General features: G+C 34.2%; 1 protein-coding gene and 1 pseudogene across 1 annotated transcript; both read left to right on the top strand.

Annotated features, from left to right (window-relative positions):
• LOC105775645 (ankyrin repeat-containing protein BDA1-like) overlaps window positions 1-23,949 on the top strand; it is a 31,892-nt pseudogene continuing 7,943 nt past the window's right edge.
• Window positions 3,285-6,849, top strand: LOC105777797 (clathrin heavy chain 1). Its single transcript, XM_052621968.1, has 6 exons — window positions 3,285-3,411; window positions 3,703-3,789; window positions 3,885-3,968; window positions 4,068-4,202; window positions 4,298-4,513; window positions 5,151-6,849. The coding sequence occupies exons 1-5, from the start codon at window positions 3,310-3,312 to the stop codon at window positions 4,412-4,414; spliced, it is 525 nt and encodes a 174-aa protein (XP_052477928.1). The 5' UTR covers window positions 3,285-3,309; the 3' UTR covers window positions 4,415-4,513; window positions 5,151-6,849.

Below are 23,949 nucleotides of genomic sequence, written 5' to 3'. Positions count from 1 at the left end.
ATGTCTCTCCTAAGTTCAGCTGCTCGCGATGCTGGGAAAAATTTGTCAAGAAAAACACGTGATAAGTCATCCCACGTTGTAATAGAACCAGGGGGTAAGTAAAATAACTATTCTCTTGCTGTATCAACTAAAGAAAAAGGAAAGGCCCGAAGTTTAATTTCATCTTCTACATTACTCCTGGTTTCATGCTTGAGCGCACCATGTGGAATTCTCTCAAGTGGGTATGTGGATTCTCATTCTTCAAGCCTCGAAAAGTGGGCAAAAGGTGAATCAGGCCTGACTTCAACTCGAACGGGGTTTCTCCGACTGGATAGCTGATGCATAACGGTGTTTGCTCGTTGGGAGTAGCGACTAGTTGTCGAATGGTTCGGTTCGCCATCCTTTCTTGTTCACCGAGGTTGTCTCTTACCTCTTTTGTTTCACAAAGTGGTTTGGTCTCAGGTTCAACCACTTCGACTTGTTTTCCACGTTGAATTGCTTCTACACGTTTAAGAACTTCCGCTCTTTTCGTTGTGCTCGTGCTGATTTTTCGATCTCTGGGTCGTATTCAAGATTTTCGGATGAAGATCTGGTCATGAAGATGATTTAAACAATTGTGAGTGTTGCCAATCCCCGGCAACGGCGCCAAAACTGATGGGTGTCGAATCCACCAATATAAACCTACGCCTTAGTTTGCAAATTATGCAGTATAGGGAGTAGGGTCGATCCCTCAGAGACTGGTTTACTGTAAATTGTTGCTCGCTTGACCAGATTTATGTTGGGGCAGCTGTCGTGTCCAAGACGTTTGGGAGGATAAAAATTTGAAAACCTGAAATTAACAGAAAATAACGTCAAAAGTAAAGGTTGAAAACAGAATAATAAAAATCGTGAAATAAATATTAAGAAGAATTAATTAGAATGAACTCAGCTTTAGACACGAATTTTCCTCGTCTTTGTACCGATCCTCGAAATTGGATGAACTCCTCTTTTCCAATAAGCTAGTTATAGCTACCAAGGACGCCTCGGACACCAACTCCTCCTTGTGTAAATTAGTTATGGAACGTCCAATAACTAATTCTTACCTATCGAACAACCACGAAACGTTCGTGATTTAGAACTCTGGCAGCTTTGCGTTCTAGAAGAGCCTAGCTCGAACCAATGCCCTCAACCGCGTGGGACATTTAAATCCGATTACTACTTCCCTTGACGGAACCAAACAACAGCCTCCACTTGGCACGCCAATGTGTTCACAGAAAACCGATTAGAAACATTCTTTTCGAAATTCTAACTGTACGTCTAATCACACCAAATCAAACAATGTCTTTTTTGACTTAGCGTTGATCTGACTTTATGAGCTGACAAAATCATACTCTTAATCCGGAGAAGTAATAAGTACTAGAATTTTAGGAGTTAAATGGCTCGGGTTCGTAACTCACGGGTTTTGACGAGGTTAATTTCGACCTAAAGCTGAAAATAGGTTTAGTTGGCTAAGGTTTGTGACATGTTGGTATTTGAAAAATTAATTAAGGTAAATGGGTGAAAAGGTGGGTGATGTGATTGAGTATGGGAGTTGGAATATACTAAAGTGGGGTGGTTGAAAAAGGGAATTTGAAAAAAAATTGTAAATGGTAACTAGTAACAAGCTGGAAGTTTTAGGAATTGAAAGTTAAAGAAACTAAAGATAATAAATAAATTTGTGAAAAGTTGAAAATAAAGGTGAAATGGATGGTTGGCTACTGGAACTATTAAAATTGAAGGAAAACAAGCTAAGAAATAACAAAGGCTACGTGAGAAAGGAGAGAATTGAAAGACAAAAGCTAAAATATTTTTTTGATTGATGAAATGATGAAATACAAGCTCTATTTATACTAGTTGATTTACTAAATTAGTAGCCAACTAGTCATAGGAAATTAAGGAAAAAATATCCCAAAATAAAATAAATCCCAAAATATTCTCCCACTAACTCAAAAATTTTAGCTAATTAATCTTGGAAAAATTCTTCTTTGACCCTCCTTTTTCGCTTCTTTCTTCAATTCAGCCCAATTGTTTCCTTTTTCTTCTATTTAGCCCCAAATTACATTCCTGCACAAAATTCAATAAATATGGCAAAATTAGTGGTGCATTCTCATAAATATACCAAATTAATTACATAAAATATGTAACTTTAGTATTTAATCACTCTTAAATAAAATATAAACATTTAAGCAAGTTTTGTTATATTAGTAGTGATGTCGATACCGAATATTAAATACTTTTTTTCAATTGTTGTCATTCTTTGCCTAAATTTTTTGCCCTTTTGTTAAGAAAAATAAACGCTATGTTTCGATTTTTTCTCACATTATAATATTTAATTTTATTGTTATTGCTATTTTATACTAATAGATGATAAATGTAATCCATTCAAAAGGAATGTTGCTTTTTCTGACATCTTTATCCAACCCTTGATGATTTTGGTTGTTATTAGTTTTCTCTTATTTGCACACTAATTGTCATTATTTGAATTAATCAAATTTTAACCATAAAATCTTTCCTATACAATCTCGTCTGACTGTACTGTTTAAAGAAAAAAAAAAACCCAAAGGGTCATGTGACATTTGAATGCCAAAAATTTCAAGTCATAAAATTCCTTTTTATATATCTCTGAAAAAATCTTTTCATTAAATTAAAATAATCATTAATCTCTTTTATATATTTTTTATTTTTGGTAATTTTGTCCTTCGTACTTCATTTTATTTGATCTTTTTAATATTTCTGACCACGTGCTGCCATGAAGATCATGCATGAACCTGTCCTTCCACCCGGATCTGATCTTTGGTTTCACACTTCCTTCAACCTTTTCTATATTATTCTTTAAAATTCTCTGGTCTTTTCTTGCAAATTTCATATATCAGTTTTCAGTAACTTGAAAACTTGCTGCGTTATGGATTGGAGAATGATAAGAGGCTGCAAAAACAGGGAATATTAACGCCTTGAGTGAGTTAATTCAAAAAGATTCATACGTAATTAACGTATTGATCATGTCCCTTTTCTAGACAACCCATTGCATGTAGATTTTATGATGGAGATGATCAACTTAAAGCCATCATTTGCAAGAAAGCTAAACCAAACTGGGTTTAGCCCCATGCACTTAGCTTTGCAAAGCAACAGAACCCAAGCAGTACTTCGACTCCTCAAGGTAGACAAAGGCCTTGTTCGTGTCAAAGGGAGGGAGGGATAAAATAAATTTTTTGGGCTTTCGCTATCTAATTTTCCTTACGAATGCCAATTCAATGGTTCTTTAGGTTACATTTGTATTGATTCGTATGGTCACTTAAAGAAAACCCTAGAATTATGCAAAACTTGGGTACGCTCAGGTTACATCTGTTTGCTCAGGTTGGGTCTGCTCCTGATTACTTATTCCTTCTGCAAACAATTCTTCGTACAGATCCACAGGTTTGTTTCTATTTTCTCCAGTGTTTAGTGTTTGAAGTATTGAAGTTTTTTAATTTTTGAGTCAGCCAAACAATAGATAAATATGTTCAAACATATTATGTATTTTCATTAAAAGCTTTTAAGTTAGTTTTATGAATATTTTTATTAAATTAAGAGTTTTTCTTAATATATGTTGTGCTGATCAATAGGTGTTAGTATTATGGACTTTTTGGTGAGATTGGATGTGTAATTTCCATGGGGAAATTAGGTTTTTAAAGGGAGATGAATTATCAATTGTTGTTTTACTTGCAGGGAGCTGTAAATTTTGCATTGATGATGTCTCAAATGGAGGGAGGTTGCCCAGTTGATTACAACACCATTACTGATCTTTTTCTTCAGGTTTACAGCTGATGAATTGGTTGTCAAAATAACCAACTTTTTCTATACGAAATTCAAGAGATTGATTTCTTTGGATCTCTGCCTTTTGATTTCAGAGGAACTTGATACGGGAGGCTACAGCATTTCTATTGGATGTTTTGAAGCCTAATCTGCCTGAGCATGCTTTTCTACAAACTAAGGTTATTTCCTTGTTGTGCTGATTATGCTAATCTAGTTTTGGTTTTATTTTTCTTTCTTTTGAAAAGAGCATATATTTAGTTCCATTCTTTTCTATTCAGGTCTTGGAAATCAATCTAGTTACTTTTCCAAATGTTGCTGATGCCATTTTAGCTAATGGCATGTTCAGTCAATATGACCGTCCTCGCGTTGCACAACTCTGTGAGAAAGCTGGTCTCTATGTCCGAGCTCTGCAGGTAATTATTATTAAGATTAGTACATTTTTCATTGGTGTGATTTTCTACACTGAATTAATAGTATCTCTTTATTAAATGTAACATGTTTTCTGCAGCATTACACTGAGTTACCAGATATTAAACGTGTCATTGTGAATACACATGCTATTGAGCCACAGGTATGTGTTGTCTACTATATTTATCTCTTCGTTTTACAGATTATTGGGTTTTGAGGGACGATAAGGGGGAAGTTAGAAGGAAGATATCAGCAGCGTCAGCCAGAGCTCACACCAGAAAATCTCATCAAAGCTCTTCTTTCAAGCTTTCTCCAGGTGTGTTTTACATTAGATTTATGTTTCATTTGATCCATTCAAATTTCAAGCTTTTCTGCTGGCGTATTTGGTTGATAAGCAGATATGAAAAGAACAACCCTTTGAATTCATTGTATTTGGTCACTGTTTCGAAAGGATAAGAACATATTGTTCTTTTCATTTCTTGGTGACTTGGTTTTGATTGGCTTAGGACTTTGTTCATTTAGACTTCCGCTGGTTTTATACCTCAAAAGTGGTAGCATTTTAGGTAATAGCTGTTGAATGAGTGTTTAAATTAAACCATTTGAATTCAAATGGCAAAATGTAATTCAACTTTTAGTATAGGGACTTCCATGATACTTTTACCATAATTTTTATATAATTAAATATATGTTTTTTTATCTCAATACAGATTGCATGCACATGCACACTCACAAGCATATATATATGACACACACACATACACAAAATACTTGTGGGGTGTCGATTTCTAGAGGGATGATTCTTTTTTTTTTTTGCTGTAACTATCATATTCTATTAATGTATGAAAAAGAGAATATAGTTTAAGTGAAAGTAAAATAGTAAATTAATCACCTAATTTTTCTTCTTTTTTGACTTGTATATATATATATATACATAAATATATGTTATATGGCAGGTGAGGAAAGAAAAATTAGGAGACAGAATTACAGCACTTCACCAGCTTGTTTCACCATTTGGGAAGGTATAAAAAACTTTAGATATCTGCAAGAAAAGAAAAAAAAATCATGTTTTAACTCAGTTAATTGCAATCATTTTGATGAATAGATTAATTTCGGTTGATCACTGGATTTTTTATAAACATATAACAATCACAGTCTCGCTGGACTTTTAGCAAAATCCAAAAATCTCTCTTCCTCCATGGAAGTTGCTTCGAGGAATTTATTGAGCTTCATTTCCATGCTACCGACATGTTTCATACTCGTAAGCACTTTGATATCTCTCCTTTCTCGATTTATTTTTTAAAAAATCTGCTTAAATTAGCTTATTGGAAATATTGCTGTATATTGCTTTGAGTTTTTCAAAAATCGAAGAGAAATGTCTTTGAAAAACGGGAATACGGGTTTTGTTTAACTGTCTCAATTGCTTCTCGACAAAACCCAGTTTACAACATTTCTGACGTTATAAAATCTTGATTCCTTACTGATTCTGCTGAATTTGTGTTTATGGTTGTCGATATATGCTGTTTGTTGCTGTATATTGCTTTTGAGTTTTACAAAAGTCGAAGAGAAACATTTTTAAGAATGGGAATTCAGGTGTTGTTTAACTGTCCGAATTTCTTCTCAACAAAACCCCATTTTATGACATATCCGAAGCTATGAAATCTTGATTCCTTAATGTTTCTGCTGGATTTGTGTTTATGATTGTTGATATATGTTGTTTGTTGCTATATATTGCTTTTGAGTTTTTCAAGAGTCGAAGAAAAATGACTTTTAAGAATGGGAATCTGTTTGTCGTTTAACCATCCGAATTGCTGCTCTGGTCGTATGATCGATGTTGAGAATATCTTTTTCTGGTCGTTTAACATTATTGTCCTATTGGATTAATTCCATGTACATATAAATTATATATATACCCAGGTTATTAATTTCATGTTTTTATGGTGCATATTGACTGAGAATGGTAGCATCTAAAGGCTGAATCAGCAAACATGTTGAAGACAGTAGAGGATTTTGAAGTTTCAAGAAAGTATTGGTCTTTTTATAAGATTCAACCCCCCACCAAAATATATATTGGGGTTAAAATATAAGGTAAGTCCATGTACTCTGAAAAATTTTGATCCATCTTTGTCTCTCACTGTGATGAACATTAAAGGCTTTCTGCTATGCAGCAATAAGCTCCAGTTGCAGGCTTTTTGACATATGTAGAATTATCTTGGCACTCACAAATGCTTTTGCTTGCCAAGGATGTTTCTGGTCTACTTAGATGAACAATGCTTATTTGTTTTTTTGTTTTCTTTTAACTATAAAAGATAAGAATGGAGTCTTAATGACAATTATTATCAATGCTCTTTTACTCAGTTTCTAGCACTGCAAGTGTGAGCTAAGAAGAAAAGCTATTTTTTTTCTTGTTTGTAAAATTGCTAAAACGTGTGTGCTTATGATAGAAACGTGTGTGCTAAAACTGACTACTGCAAATATGACAACCAACTCCTCACACTTTTTAAGTCTTCGCTCTACTTTGCAAGCCTTGTTTCTACATTTGGAGCCTCCTATGTTACTAGAAACAAAGGACGTCGAGCCAGCATCCTTGTTGGTGCAGTCAGCTTCTTCCTAGGAGGAGCTAGCAATGCAGGTGCGGTGAATATCACAATGTTGATCATAATGTTGATCATAGGACGCATTCTTCTTGGTGTAGGCATCTAAATGTGTTTGATATTTTAGGTATCCAACATTTATTGATGCACTTAGAGATTTGGATGATCCTCTTAAAATGGTGCACCTGTTTGCAATGTTAACTTTGAATCTTTGGATTTAGGATTTGTTTGAATTATCCTTCTAATTAGTTACTTTTCTCATTTCCTACGGGATAGAAATGTGTTTGACTCTGGATATTTTCATCATTTCAGGCAAGAATGATTGATTTTTATTACAGTCTGATTATAGTTTTAGTCCCTTTGTTATCATTTGATTTTAATTTAGTATAATTTGGTTTCTTTAATTTTATAATATTGACGTGAATTTAAAAAAAATATGGTAGATATGTGAATTTATTATTTGTTAGGATTGATTGGAATTTTAGGTGCTCATTTATTTAAACATAATATTTTAATTCTAAATTTAAATTTATTAATTTTTATATTTAGCTTTAAAGTTAAAATTTTAATAGAAATTTTAATTTAATTAATATTTTTATCTTTAAAAGTATATAGTTTAAAGTTTAAATTTCAAAAACATAATATAATATTTATCATAGAAATAAATATTATTTAATTAAAATATTTTTTTAAAAGTCATGTTTTTAGCGGCGTTTGTCAAAAAGAGCCACTAAAAGTCCTCTTTATAGTGGCGTTTGTCAAAAAGAGCCACTAAAAGTCCTCTTTATAGTGGCGTTTGTTGTAGAAGCGCCGCTAAAGGTCATGATCTTTAGTGGCGTTTGTGTTAGAAGCGCCGCTAAAGGTATTGTTCTTTAGCGGCGTTTGTGTTAGAAGCGCTGCTAAAGGTCTTGTTCTTTAACGGCGTTTGTGGTAGAAGCGCCGCTAAAGGTCTTGTTCTTTAGTGGCGTTTGTGGTGGAAGCGCCGCTAAAGGTCTTGCTCTTTAGCGGCGTTTATTTTTAAAAACGCCGTAAACGTTAGTGGCGTTGTCAACAGTGGCGTTTTTTGCGGCACTTTCAAAAGCGCCGCAAATACTTTTAGCGGCGTTAAAAAGCGCCGCTAAAGGCTTTAAAAAACGCCGCTAAAAGCCTGTTTTGGTGTAGTGTTTGTATCAGTGATTGATTGATTTATGAATACAATAGAACTGTTATTTACATGAATTTTCTAATTAACAGATGGTAAAAGTACTGTTGGAACACTTGTGTGGAGACCATGTCAATGCCAAAAATTTAGAGCTATTGACTGCTCTTGATATCCAAACGGACTGGCCAAGGAGTGGAAGGAGAGTGGATAATCATAACACTCCAAATTTGGTCTAAACATTATGGTCAAATCTGAAGGAGTTACATCAATTCATTGAAAAATTGATTTCATACGCGTTTAGAAAATACGAATATAGCAAACATTCTTTAAAAGCTATTTGATTCGTTCACAAAAAACACTTAAAAACGTTACTTAATTTGCATCGGAAAATCCCTTTTCAAAGTTTAGGTTTGAAAATTGAAATCCGTTTGGTTGACATGAGGTTTTATAGTTTCACATTTAAAAATATAAATTTCCAACGAATCAAAGAAAAACTCAAAACAAGTTCAAAAACAGATTACTGAGTACAAACCCAAAAGTCCAAAACAAATAATTACAAAAATCACCGTATTATAACTCAGTGCAAACACAATTCAAACTCCCACAGGTTGTCTGGTTCTACGTCAAAAGATGATCTAAAAAGTTAGACAAAACAAAAGAGGTAAGCTATAAAACTCAGTGTATAACTAATCTCACACAAAGATCAAACAAAACCCAATATACAAATCAGAGTATTACGAAGAATTCCAAATCGATCACACAGACAGAACAGAGAATATATGATTATGCCAATGTAGTATTTTTCAGAAATCATAATGCAAATTTTTCAAAAAACTTCCTACCCAACTCCGCTACACACCAAGATAGAATTCCCTAGAACTCGTCCAACCAAAAACACACCAGTTAAGTCATCTCAGGTTGCCCAACAACGATGACCCGCCACCTCGGGTTACATGTCAACGATGACTTATCAATTTGCAATTAAACTGACATATTAGATATATGTGGTCAAGTCATTATATTGCAGCAAAGTTGCCAGAACAGATGTATATGGTCAAGTCACCATAATTGCAGACAAGTTGTCAAACAGAATTGTGGATAAACCACTAGATAGTGCAGATCATTAAACTGTTAAAAACTTCCTCCTTTCACATTATCTCATACTCTATGCAATGTGTCATGCATGGCATGTATATACAGAATCAAAATGATAAGCATGTAGAACATGCTGTCATATGATAACAAAAAGCAGAAGGCATGGTAGTCCATGCTTTATGAAACAGATTTATCAAACCTCAATGGATCATATCAATTTTGCCATGAAGTCAAATGCATGGTTATGTAACATAATCAGTATTAAACAAATCAAAATAATCGGATATCACATGTTCTCATCTAACAAAGTAATACAAAAATATACCGTCCAAATTAACAGAACACAGATCATATATGTATAAATCACATACTTTAAGCGCATCCCAAATAGAAGTGCAATATAGGCTAATAGACCATCAGATGCAAAGTTTAACAGCTCAATCTATAACATACAAATCCTATGAAAGGCTTATGTTCGATCCGAACAGCTTTTACAGCGCTAGGGGAAATTTCAAAATTTTGGCTCACACACACGTGTGGCCTTACACGACTGTGTTACACGCCTGCGTGACCCAAGTCAATGCCTCACACGGCTTGGCACACAATTGTGTGTTGTCGAAAAACCTCAATTCCAACTTTTGCCATTCACAGAATTCTCGGGTTTTCATTATACACCTGATTTGATTTTGATGTAGAAACAACAATGATGATCTCGGAACCTAAAAATGACATTCACTTGACCAATTAGACGATTTATTCGCAATCAAATCGCTAAAACTAACAACCAAAGCCGACGTTACGTCAAATAAATTTTGAAACAAAATCCCAAATCGAAACTTACCGACAAACAAATCGGCAAATATGAAATTCTTAAATTGTTGAAGGAACGTTAATGTGGCTCGACCCTCCCCTAATTTAACCAAACCAATTAAAACAACTTTCAAAGTAAAATCAACTCTTACAATACAAACTCAAAAACCAAATAGAACAAATTCACCATGTTGACACCATTATTTTGATGAAAAACAGGGTCGACTTTGGTTTTGAAAAATAAAAACGAAAATCCTTTTTTGATAAGGTGTGATCGGATCACCTTAAAAAGTGGTTATTTTTAATAAATTATTTAATTTTATTAAAACAATGATTTTGGCCTACGAAATTCAGAAAAATAGGCTCGGGAGTCGGTTACGTACGAGGAAGGGTTAACACCCTCGTAACGCCCAAAATTGGTACCTAGTTGATTAGTTAATGTCTTAATGTTGAAAATTGAAAACTTTGAAGAGATTTAAAATACGATCCTTTGTTTTAAAAACTTATAAATCGAGTTACTTGTTAAGACTCACTCATTTTAGAAGGAGAAAATGTCATACCCAATGCATTAGGGCACGATATCTTACCTCTTCAGAAATGAGCTTGTCTAAAAACTTGCATAATAAAGTTTAAAAGGGTGTTCGATTGTTTAAGTCATATGAAAAAATTGCAACCCAATACGTTAGGGTACAATTTCTTCAAATGTTAAACATTGAACATTGTATTTATACGAAAAATCCTTGTCTCGAGTAAACAACATGTCATGTCCAATGCGTTAGGACACGACGTGTTGAATTCCCAATAACAAGTTTTTAGTTATGTTTTATAAAGAATAGTTTCAATTATTTAGATTCAACGAAGGAAATCGGAACCCAATACGTTACGGCTCGATTCTCTCGAAGATCCTAAATATCGAGTATGTAATAGGCCATTTTAGCCCGGGCCCAAATACATAAACCTTAAAATAAAAATACAATAAATTACAGACCCAGTTTTAAACCCAATAACACCCCGACCCAATAACCGAATTATAAGCCCATTTTTTTGACCCAATTACAGAGTGGCCCAAACAAAACAAAATCGAAACCCTAGCAGTTAGCAAGCGCCAAGAATCGCCCACGTTCTTCCTCACAACAACGCCCACGTCGTAGCAAGTCCCACACACGCACGCACTGTAATGACCACAACCACGAGCAGCAAGCAAGAGAAGAAACCGAAAATATTGTAGATTGTAAAGGTTTTTTAATTTTTATAAAAAGCAAAGGAAAAATCTGTAAAAAAAAATTTGTATTGAAAAATAAAATAAAATAAAAGAAAACAGAAAAGCAAAAGATTTTAAAAGGTGAAGGATTCTTGATTTTCTTCTTTGGTTCTTGTTACTGTTGGCGTTAGATTTTTGTTTTTCTTTTGTTTTTGTTCTTTAAAAAAAACATTGAATAAACAAAAGGGATAAAGAGAGAAAAGAAGAGGAGGGCTTACTGTTGCGAGGGCCGTCGGAAAACGTCCTCGTTTCTTTTATCATCTGGTCGGACGTGGGAGGAGACTGGAACGGTAGAGGGAGCGCTGCGGCGTTGCTTCAAAAGGGCAGAGGGAAAATAATTTTAGGGTTTTAAAATTGGCTTTTATAGGGCATTCTTAAAATGGATAATTTGTGCAATTGATCCCTTTTGTTTTTACAGTGCTTTAAAATTGTTTTTTACTTCTTTTAAATTTCGCAAAATCTTTTACTACTGTTTCAATTTGGTTCGTGTTGTTGCATGCGTTTTGGAAGATAGGATTAATTTCCTTTTAATCCTCCTCACTGCTATGCATTTTAATTTAGTCCTTTTAGTGTTTTATATCTTTAAATTCAGCCTTTAAATTCTATTTATTTTCAATATTAATCCTTAATTTGTTCTTGTTTTTTATTACTGTTAAATCGTTTATTACTATATTATTATTAGCATTTATTATTATTGTTATATTATATTATTATTATGCATATATTATATGCGCATTTATGTGATAATATTTATATTTATATGTATATATTTTAAACTAACAACATACATGATTTAAAGTGAAATCATTAAAGATTTATACGTAGATCATTCATTGCATACTTAAGAAGCGCATATGTCAATTGCATTAAAGTGACAAATAATATAGACTAGCAGTTGCGCAAGCATTGGCTAATATTAGAAAATCATATAGGTAACAGATTACGATTGACAAACGCATTAGCTGATTAGACCATTATTAAATGAAAGTATTAAACATAATTCGAATGTTTTAAATCAAAAAACTTAATAAAAATAACATATTTAACAGTTAGAATTCGCAAAACAGTATAAATTGTAATATGAGTTTCTTGTTCTATCTTTGCTGTTATAATTTATTGCAGATTTCAACATAAGTGTAAAAAAGATTGTTATAGCTATATGAAAGAAAATAGTTTCAATATTGTAGTTATTTTAGTTAAATTCTTAAATCATTATAAAATTAAAGATTTAAGTAATGTTTGATTATATGGTTATTGATCTTGATTTGCTTGCTTTTTATTGAATTAATTTATAATTATATAGTTTTAAGTTCTTAAATGATACTTTATTAATGGTAATCTATTTTATAGTAAAATTATTAGTTTATGCTTTTATTTAATTAATTTTATCATACTTTGATTAATTTATATGTAAGTTTTAATTTACGTTTATTGAATATAATTAATTTTTCAATTATTCCTATTTGAATGTATATTTATATTTATATATTATTATATTATTCAGTCTTTATTTATATTTATATTATTATATCTGTTCTTTTATTTTTATTACATATTTATTTATATTTTATTTATATTATTTTAATATTTATATATATATATTATATTATTATTTATTACTATATTTTATAATATATTATTAATTTTAATATATTATATTATATTATATAATTTATGATTATTTATATTTATTATTATCTTACTTTTATGTTATTATCATTTTTATATCATTTTATAATATATATATTTAAAATTATAAATTTATAATTTTATATATATATTATAATATATAATAATTATTATTTATTAATTTATTCATTTATATTTGTTTTTATAATCATATATTTGTATAATTATTTTTGATCTTATAATTTACATTATTATTGATATTTTAAAATTATTTATAACTTTTGATTAATATTTCATCACTTTTAAGATTATCTATTTTTATATTTTTGATATTAGATTAAGAATGTTTATCATTTCAATAATTGGTCTCGATAAATTTGTCTAACATGGTTATTTCTATTTAAATAATTTTAAATTAAATAGATATGCGTCTACAGATCATTACAAATGGTTCTAAAAATTTTTGTATAAATTATTGTCTCACACTAAAGTTGGTTACTTCAATTATGTTTTAATATATTGGTTAAAATTTCATTAAACTTAAATAATTCAATATTTAATTTGGTTAGTTTTTTTTTATGAGATGAAATTGCAATTAATCAAGATTCGATAATTATTAAATTTAAATCAGAATCAAAATAATATTCAATTTGAAGAAAGATGGAAGTGGGTCAAGAGAAGTTCAAGGCAATGGAAAGTCTTGAGAGATATGGTGGGATTGATGCTAAAGATCTGAGTTTGGTACCGGATTTGGTGCTACCTCACAAGTTCAAAATGCCAGGATTCGAGAAGTATAATGGGACTAGTTGCCCTGAGGCCCACATTACCATGTTTTGTAGACGAATGGCTGGGTATGTCAATAATGAGCGATTATTGATACCTTGTTTTGGGATAGCCTCACGGGCGCTTCTAAATGGTATAATCAATTGAGCCGTGCTAAGATTAGTTCTTGGAGGGATTTGGCACGAGCTTTTATGAAGCGATCTGATCATGTGGCGAAATGGTTCTGATGTAATTACTTTGCAAAACATGGAGAAGAAGTTGAATGAAGGTTTTAGGCGATGCGCTCGAGAGATGGAGGGAGGTTGCGATTCAGGTCCAACCACCGCTCCTTGAAAGAGAAGTGGTGATGCTCTTTATAATCGTTGAAGACCCCATTCATCACACATATGTTGGGAAGTGCCACAAAAGCTTTTCGACATAGTTATGAGTGGTGAGATGATTGAGAGTGCTATTAGGAGCGGAAAGATTGATCTTGGAGGAAATAATGGAAATCAAACCCCAAAGGAAGAAGAAAATGAGGTGAACAGCGTGAACACGTACAGCAAATCGATTACGGTGAATCAACCAAGAAAGGTGGTTACTAATCAGCAGGGTTCATCAAGACAAGAATCAAGTGTGAAGCCAGGTACTGAGAAGCTCCAGTTCACACCAATTCCGATGTCCTATAAGGCGTTGTATCAAAGCTTGTTCGATGCGCATGTTGTTGCTCCTCATTACTTAAAACCTCCACAACCTCTGTATCCTAAGTGGTATGATGCGAACGCGCAATGTGACTACCACGCAGGAATTACGGGGCACTCAATAGAGAATTACATTACCTTCAAAAAGCTAGTTGAAAAATTCATCAACATGGGTATTGTCAAGTTGGGTGACTCATCTAATGCAGAAAATCCGCTACCCAATCAAGATTGAAAATAAGGTGAATGCGATGTATGAAGAGATGTTGGGAAGTGTTCACATCAATGTCATAGATGAAGACACAATCGAAAAGGGACCTTATTAGATATCCACCTTTGTAAACCTGGGAGTGTTTTAAACAATCGAACTGTGGAAGAAATATTTGTAGTATTTAGGGCTTATTTAGAGCAATGTTCAAAACACACTTGTTGCTTTTAGCCTAGAGGCAATAAGAATTCCTTTGTGAAGTAGGCTCATGTCTAAATGTCGTTATTTTAATGAAATGCATCCTTGCGATCATTTTTGAACCAATATTCTTTCAGTCTATCTGAATAGTTATTCTTTCATTCTTTTGGATTTTCTTCCACATCATTCATTCATTCATAATCATATTGTATAGATAGTTCTTCATAAATCTATATATTCTTTTGTATATTCTTTGATATTTATTATGGGCCCTCAGATATCAATGACATGAATGACACTGCTACAGATTTAGAATATCTTTTTGAACAAGACATGTGTTTAGAGGGATCTCCTGACTTTGAAGATGACATAGATCGTAGCCTATCTCTAGACTTATTGAGGATGGTAGAGCAAAAAGAGAGCAAATTTTACCTCCTGAAGAGACAATAGAGATTGTGACTTTAAGAGAACATGCATAACCGGAGAAATGAAGCAAGACCTTGTTAAGTTACTTCGAGAGTTCAAAGATGTTATCGCATGGTCATACCAGGACGTGCCCGAGTTAAGTACTGATATTGTAATTTGAGCAACAGCACAACGTCAAAAATCTGCAGTATGTTCAAGATTCACATCATGAACGATGTAGTTAGAATTCTTTACCGGGGCAATACCTTCTTCTCTGGCTTATTCCGCGGAAGTCAAGTTGTAATTTTTTTCGTATTTTTGTTAGATTTGATCCTAATTGAAGAGGAAGATCTAAAATTTTCTTGTCATAGTTAAATTTAGCCCAAAAGGCTCTATGAGAGAAACCTGATGCCAAAGAAGATCTTTCGCATACAAAATGAAAGTGAAAGTTATGGGGAAGACCTTATCTGGAATAATATTGATTCTAATTGAAAGAGATGACCAGGACTTGCCTAATCCTATAAGTGTAGATTCAATCCAAAAAAAAGAGAAAAAAAAAAAAAAAAAAAAAAAAAAGGAAAAAGAAAAAAAAGAAAAAGAACCCCGCTGGGGCAATGCCTTTCTCTTTAGCTTATCACAGTTTTCCATTGAAGTTGAAATTCTTTTTCTCCGGGTATTGGCTGAGCTGAAGTAGGATGAAGATCCAATCTCGATAAGATCAGTTGAACTTAATTGAAGGAAAAAGGCTATTCGTCACGGTCAGATGTACCAAAAACGGATGATGCGAGCTTACAACAAAAAGGTTCGTCCCAGAAAAATCCACGAGGGAAACCTGGTATTGAAAAATATCCTTCCTCTACAAAAGGATTTTAGAGAAAAATGAGTGCCAAAGTAGGAATGTCCTTATATTGTAAAGAAGACCTTTTTTGGAGGAGCACTGATTTTGAGTGAGACGGATAGTAAAACTTGTCTAATCTCGTAAACTCGAATCAATTAAGAAATGCTTCGCTTAAAGAAGGAGAGGACCAAGGTAAAACACGCAAAGGGCACTTTGAGTCACAAAAAAAAGAAGAAAAAAGATGTGAAAAATAAAAATGAAAATGGAAAAAGTAAAATGGAGAGGCTAAGGTGAAAACCAAGAAGGGCGCTTAGACCAAAGGGATTTGAGTTGAAAACCCGAAAAGGGCGGCTCAAATATTGGTCAAAATGGGCATGGGGTAATCAGAGCAGCTCAAATGTTGATTAGAATGGGACATGCTGTGATCTTGATATGCCTTAGTCAGCAGGAGAGGGTACGCGACATCTTGGGGCATCGACAGAGTAATGTAGATCTCCTAAACACATGTCAAACTCAAAATGGTCTTCAAGAAGTTTGTACAGAGAAGTTCAAGCTGCGACATCTGGGGCACCTCGTCTCCATACTATTTATTTTGAATTTGTTATTCTTGGAATACTTCATTCTTTTCCAAGATACGCATTCCCAATCAATTTCTTTGTTATCTTTCTTTACTATTTTTGATAATTTATTCATTTCGAGCTATGCTCAAAACTAACTTTATTCTTATCCATTGTTATGAGCTTTTTACAAGCATGTTGTATTGGAATAATGATTAATGGACTAATAAAACTTTCACAAGGGAAGTTTTGCATATTACTCTAGAAGTTTCTAAACAATATAGGAGCCTGAAACAGGACTGTTGTTTAAAACGCACCAGGTTTAAAGGTTGGAAATCTGAGAAGGAAAAGTCTAAATTAGGACTTTCTTTTTGATTTTGTTGTCAAAAACATTGAACAAAATGACAGGATGATAGGTTGGTGGCAAGGCTTAGATGAACAAGCAAGCAATAATCACCAAGTAATAAAAAGGGGTTTCTTTGGAGAGAAGAATCATTCATTTGTGCATAGACATTTGGGTATGACACCCTGAGATTGGTATGAAAGACCAAAGAGCTTCACATTTTGCATCCTTGAATTGCGATAGATGAGGATTGAGAAAAGACCAAAATTTTCTACCCTTGGGTTCTGCATGGGAGAAAGATGGTACAAATTTTACGTCCCAAAGGATGAAACTTTGAGGTTTACAAATGAGAGAAATTTGATCAAGCGTTTATTTGGAGATGTGATCGAGCAAAAGACGTTGTAGCACGTCGGTGATCGACTTTAATAAACTTGAGTAATGACAACCTAAGCGGGATCATTCTTGGAGAGTAAAATTTTGCATTCATGCAAACACCATTCACACATGTCTAGTTAGGAGCATTTGATTCATTTTGATCATGCCATCCTAATCATTAGGCATAATTAAGTTCATTATACGGTCATGTTCTCCGGAGAACGGATCGGTGAAAGTAGCAGATCTTGCCTTCCCGCATCGACAATAAGTAGATCGAAGATGCTAATTCTATCTCCACGGTTGACAATGGAATAGATTGAAGATTTGGATCTTATCTCCTAGACATTAGTGGAGCGGATCGAAGATGGCGATTTTACCTCCACGTGGTTACGAGTGGAGTACATTGAAGCCGTAATTCTATCTCCCGGTTGGCGATGGAATAGATTGAAGATTTCAGATCTTATCTCCTAGGCATTAGTGAAGCGGATCGAAGATGGCGATTTTACCTCCTGTGGTTACAAGTGGAGTACATTGAAGCTAGTAATTCTATCTCCACGGTTGGCGATGGAATAGATTGAAGATTTCAGATCTTATCTCCTTAGGCATTAGTAGAGTAGATCAAAGATGGCGATTTTACCTCCACGAGGTTACTGATGGAGTACATTGAAGCCGATAATTCTATCTCCACGGTTGGCGTGAATAGATTGAAGATTTGAGATCTTATCTCCTTAAGCGGTAGTGGAGCGGATCGAATATGGCGATTTTACCTCCCGTGGTTACTGAGTGGAGTACATTGAAGCCGATAATTCTATCTCCCTTGTTGGCGATGGAATAGATTGAAGATTTCGGATCTTATATCCTTAGGCATTAGTAGAGTAGATCAAAGATGGCGATTTTACCTCCACGAGGTTACGATGGAGTACATTGAAGCGATAATTCTATCTCCCGGTTGGCGCGGAATAGATTGAAGATTTGAGATCTTATCTCTTTAAGCGGTAGTGGAGCAGATCGAAGATGACGAATTTTACCTCCCTGGGGTTACAGTGGAGTACATTGAAGCCAGTAATTCTATCCCCCTGGTTGGCAGTGGAATAGATTGAAGATTTCAGATCTTATTTCCCTAAGCATTAGTGGAGCAGATCGAAGATGGCGATTTTACCTCCACGGAGTTACGGTGGAGTACATTGAAGCGATAATTCTATCTCCTTGGTCGACAAAGGAATCGATTGAAGAATAGCGATCTTATCTCCTAGCGATGAGTGGAGTAGACTGATGACGGCGGATCTTGTTTCCTCGACATTGTAATTGGATATATTGAAGAAGATAATCCTATTTCCCTGAAGTTGCAGTGGAGCGGATTAACACCACGGATCTTATCTCTATGAATTGCAAAGGAGCAGGTCGCGTCAACTTTCAGTGGAATAAATTGAAGCTACAAGTCATATCTCCCTGAAGTTGCAATGGAGCAGACTAAAGATAGCAAATTTTGTTCTTTTGAGAAGTTACAAGACAAGTCCTATCTCCCTAACGTTGCAGTGGAGTGGATTGAAGCACCAATCCCTATACCTCTGAAGATGCAGTAGGTTGGAATGAGGCTACTTGAAAAAGAAAAGCGCTAAGGTCCAGTATGCCCGGGCAAAATTGGTCATCTTAAAGTCTTTGCTCTGTTCCCGTTACACGATAACAAGCAAAGAGGGGCATCTGTAATAGGCCATTTTAGCCCGGGCCCAAATACATAAACCTTAAAATAAAAATACAATAAATTACAGACCCAGTTTTAAATCCAATAACACCCCGACCCAATAACCGAATTATAAGCCCATTTTTTTGACCCAATTACAGAGTGGCCCAAACAAAACAAAATCGAAACCCTAGCGAGTTAGCAAGCCGCCCAAGAATCGCCTAATGCTCTTCCCTCACAACAACGCCCACGTCATAGCAAGTCCCACACACGCACGCACTGTAATGCACCACAACCACGAATGGCAAGAGAAGAAACCGAAAATATTGTAGATTGTAAAGGTTTTTTTATTTTTATAAAAAGCAAAGGAAAAATCTGTAAAAAAAAATTTGTATTGAAAAATAAAATAAAATAAAATAAAATAAAACAGAAAAGCAAAAGATTTTAAAAGGTGAAGGATTCTTGATTTTCTTCTTTGGTTCTTATTCTTTATTGGCGTTAGATTTTTGTTTTTCTTTTGTTTTTGTTCTTTAAAAAAAACATTGAATAAACAAAAGGGATAAAGAGAGAAAAGAAGAGGAGGGCTTACTGTTGCGAGGGCCGTCAGAAAACGTCCTCGTTTCTTCGTCATCTGGTCGGACGTGGGAGGAGACTGGAACGGTAGAGGGAGCGCTGCGGCGTTGCTTCAAAAGGGCAGAGGGAAAAAAATTTTAGGGTTTTAAAATTGGCTTTTATAGGGCATTCTTAAAATGGATAATTTGTGCAATTGATCCCTTTTGTTTTTACAGTGCTTGAAAATTGTTTTTTTATTTCTTTTAAATTTCGCAAAATCTTTTACTACTGTTTCAATTTGGTTCGTGCTGTTGCGCAGCGTTTTGGAAGATGGGATTAATTTCCTTTTAATCCTCCTACTGCTATGCATTTTAATTTAGTCCTTTTAGTGTTTTATATCTTTAAATTCAGCCTTTAAATTCTATTTATTTTCAATATTAATCCTTAATTTGTTCTTGTTTTTTTATTACTGTTAAATCGTTTATTACTATATTATTATTAGCATTTATTATTATTGTTATATTATATTATTATTATGCATATATTATATGCGCATTTATGTGATAATATTTATATTTATATGTATATATTTTAAACACTTTTATATACTTTATTATTATTATTTTATATACATACGTATATACATTTTTATTTTATAATATTCATATGCTTTCCATATTTTATAATCTATATATGTTTATACATGTTTATATATATATATATATATATATATTATTCAAAACTTTTATAAATATATTTTCCATATATTTTATATATACATATATACCTATATTTTCATAATTATTAATATATTATGCTTACGTTTTTATTTTTATGACAACTCATTATATTTTATGATTATGTTCTTTTATAATTTTTGTATACATATATAGGTATATTTTAAATTAGAGTAATGATTTCATGTTACGCATTAGCGTTTTATCATACTTTTAAAGAAAATCTATTTTTGCTTCACAAAGCATTAAAATCGTTTTATTTTATTTTTAAATATTTAGCAATCATGGTTCTCGAGAAAGATCGTGTCCTAACTTCTTTGGATCGTGATCATTTTTCGATGAATTTAACGAGCTAAGTATTTATTTTACAATAAATTTGCAATTTTCAAATAAAACCTTATTCTCGGGAATTCAAAATGTCGGGTCCTAACTTACTGGTCGTGACATTTCGTTATCTCGAAATAAGAATTTCTAAAACAAAAAGAAATATTTGGTATTTTGAAGATATAAAATATTGTGCCCTAACTTACTGGGTGTGGTGTTTTATTTCTTTGAAATGAGAATGTTTTATCATTTTAGATCCATTCACGGGTTAAAATTTTCTATTTAAAATCTTTTCACATCAAGACATTAAATAATCAATTTGGTACCGATTTTTGGGCGTTACGAGGGTGCTAACCCTTCCTCGTGCGTAACTGACTCTCGAACCTGTTTTCTCAAATTTCGCAGGCCAAAATTGTTTTTAAGGTGAGCAGATCACACCTTAATCAAGGATCGGTGGCGACTCCAATTTTTATTTTCAAAGTCGATAACTTATTTTTGTTTTCAAAAAAATGGTTTCGACTGCTTGGCGACTCCACTGGGGACCATTAGAGAGTCGAGCCATGAATTGATTATCTTTTGTCTTTTTTGTCGAAAATTAAAGTTGTTTTAAAACCTGATTTTCTCTTTGCATTCATTAGTTTTAATTGTCATATGCTTGTTTGGTTGGTTTAAGTTTGTCGGTTTATTTGCATTTTTGCATTTCATGGTCAATTTTACCCCTCTAAGTGGAAGTGAGAAACTAGTCCTTCGTGAGGTTTTCACCTCCGTGTAGGATAGTGGATCGCTTTCGGAATACATTTGTACCTATGTCTTCGTGAGATTTTCATCTCCGTGCAGCCATAGGGAAATGTATTCCCCTGAACCGAACTTGGTCCATATGAGCCTATAATGGGTGAGGATCGAGGAATCTGCTGGTTCGGGTACCCTTGCTCTAGAAGCCAAAACCTCATATAGTGAACCTTAGGAACCCACCCTAGGTAGAATTACTTTGAACCTTAGTAGACACCTAATTAGGAGTTTTTACTATTTCTTGGTTGTATTGTATTTAATTGTTACTGACTTTTTGTGTTTTACTCTGATTGCATGGCATTACAATTACATGGCATTCCATTATAAAGAGGCGTTTCGTATTCGGTTGCTAGACAGAAAGTTTATCATGGGAAATGGGTTTCTTGATAAAGTGGAAGATAACACGGCTGCTTGAATATATTCCAAGAAACGCTAGAAGGGTGATGGAGGAATACATGACTTTACTTCGTGCCTCAAGGTTAAGCTGATTATTCAAGAGTTTCTGACATTTCAACCTCCTTAAAGAAGCTGATAACCCTTACGAGGATGCGCAGACGTTGGATTATAACCAGGATCAAGTAAAAAGGGAGGTAGAGGAGATACCCCTTTTGAAGAATTCGCAAGATTTATCTTAGCATCCAATTGAAGAAGGAGAAGATGTCTTCGCCTGGAGTATGAGGGCAAAGCCGTATATATATATCCGCTTTATGTAAAGAAATTTGTCTTCTAGTAAATTATTCTAAATGGAATTGAATCAGAATCAACGTCTCTTTTTGCATTCATCTCATGCATTTGCATTAATCTCATCATATGCACTAAAATCCACCAAAAGAGCCTAATCAATTAAAATTATTCTTCAGTTAACCTGGAAACCAACCAGCCAACCCAGCCCCATTACGGTACAAGAGCGAAATCAAAGAATATGGATCAAAGATTAGAAAAGCTCGAGCAATTTCAAAAAGACATGCAGGATCAGCTCCAGCAACAAATGAAGGAACAACTTGAAAAAATTCAGCAGAAGTTGATGGACAAAATGGAGGAATCCCAATGAAGCATGATAACCCAGTTAACTCAGCTCTTAATTGGCGGAAAGGATAAGGGAAGGAGCCCTGTAACAAATATTGAGGAGGAAGGCGAGGATGGGCTCCAGTATCCTCCGGGCTTTACTCCCCCAGATGTGCAGCCCCAAGTGGAAATGTGTCCGCGTAAATCTTCTGTTACCATTAGGCCTCAGCAATTTCAGGCCGATACTTCAAAGGCGATAAATTACCAAACTGGATCAAGCTCTAGCCCTGAGAATATTCCCGTCAATCTTATAGTCCCTGACTTCGATGAGGTGGTTGAAAAGGAAAAAGCAAAGGAAGAATTGCCAAAGCAATTTGAAGAAAGATGGAAGTGGGTCGAAGAGAAGTTCAAGGCAATGGAAAGTACTGAGAGATATGGTGGGATTGATGCTAAAGATCTGAGTTTGGTACCAGATTTGGTGCTACCTCACAAGTTCAAAATGCCAGGATTCGAGAAGTATAATGGGACTAGTTGCCCTGAGGCCCACATTACCATGTTTTGTAGACGAATGGCTGGGTATGTCAATAATGAGCAGTTATTGATACACTGTTTTCAGGATAGCCTCACGGGGGCAGCTTCTAAATGGTATAATCAATTGAGCCGTGCTAAGATTAGTTACTGGAGGGATTTGGCACAGGCTTTTATGAAGCAGTACAGTCATGTGGCAGAAATGGTTCCTGACAGAATTACTTTGCAAAACATGGAGAAGAAGTTGAATGAAGGTTTTAGGCAGTACGCTCAGAGATGGAGGGAGGTTGCAGTTCAGGTCCAACCACCGCTCCTTGAAAGAGAAGTGGTGATGCTCTTTATAAATACGTTGAAGACCCCATTCATCACACATATGTTGGGAAGTGCCACAAAAAGCTTTTCTGACATAGTTATGAGTGGTGAGATGATTGAGAGTGCTATTAGGAGCGGAAAGATTGATGCTGGAGGAAATAACAGACATCAAACCCCAAAGGAAGAAGAAAATGAGGTGAACAGCGTGAACACGTACAGCAAATCGATTACGGTGAATCAACCAAGAAAGGTGGTTACTAATCAGCAGGGTTCATCAAGACAAGAATCAAGTGTGAAGCCAGGTACTGAGAAGCTCCAGTTCACACCAATTCCGATGTCCTATAAGGCGTTGTATCAAAGCTTGTTCGATGCGCATGTTGTTGCTCCTCATTACTTAAAACCTCCACAACCTCTGTATCCTAAGTGGTATGATGCGAACGCGCAATGTGACTACCACGCAGGAATTACGGGGCACTCAATAGAGAATTACATTACCTTCAAAAAGCTAGTTGAAAAATTCATCAACATGGGTATTGTCAAGTTGGGTGACTCATCTAATGCGAAAAATCCGCTACCCAATCAAGATTGAAAATAAGGTGAATGCGATGTATGAAGAGATGTTGGGAAGTGTTCACATCAATGTCATAGATGAAGACACAATCGAAAAGGGACCTTATTAGATATCCACCTTTGTAAACCTGGGAGTGTTTTAAACAATCGAACTGTGGAAGAAATATTTGTAGTATTTAGGGCTTATTTAGAGCAATGTTCAAAACACACTTGTTGCTTTTAGCCTAGAGGCAATAAGAATTCCTTTGTGAAGTAGGCTCATGTCTAAATGTCGTTATTTTAATGAAATGCATCCTTGCGATCATTTTTGAACCAATATTCTTTCATCTATCTCGAATAGTTA

The sequence above is a fragment of the Gossypium raimondii genome, chromosome 10, assembly GCF_025698545.1.
Source record: "Gossypium raimondii isolate GPD5lz chromosome 10, ASM2569854v1, whole genome shotgun sequence".
Classification (NCBI taxonomy): Eukaryota; Viridiplantae; Streptophyta; class Magnoliopsida; order Malvales; family Malvaceae; genus Gossypium; species Gossypium raimondii.
The sequence above is the reverse complement of the archived record's forward strand: the minus strand, read 5'-3'. Positions and strand labels throughout refer to the sequence as shown.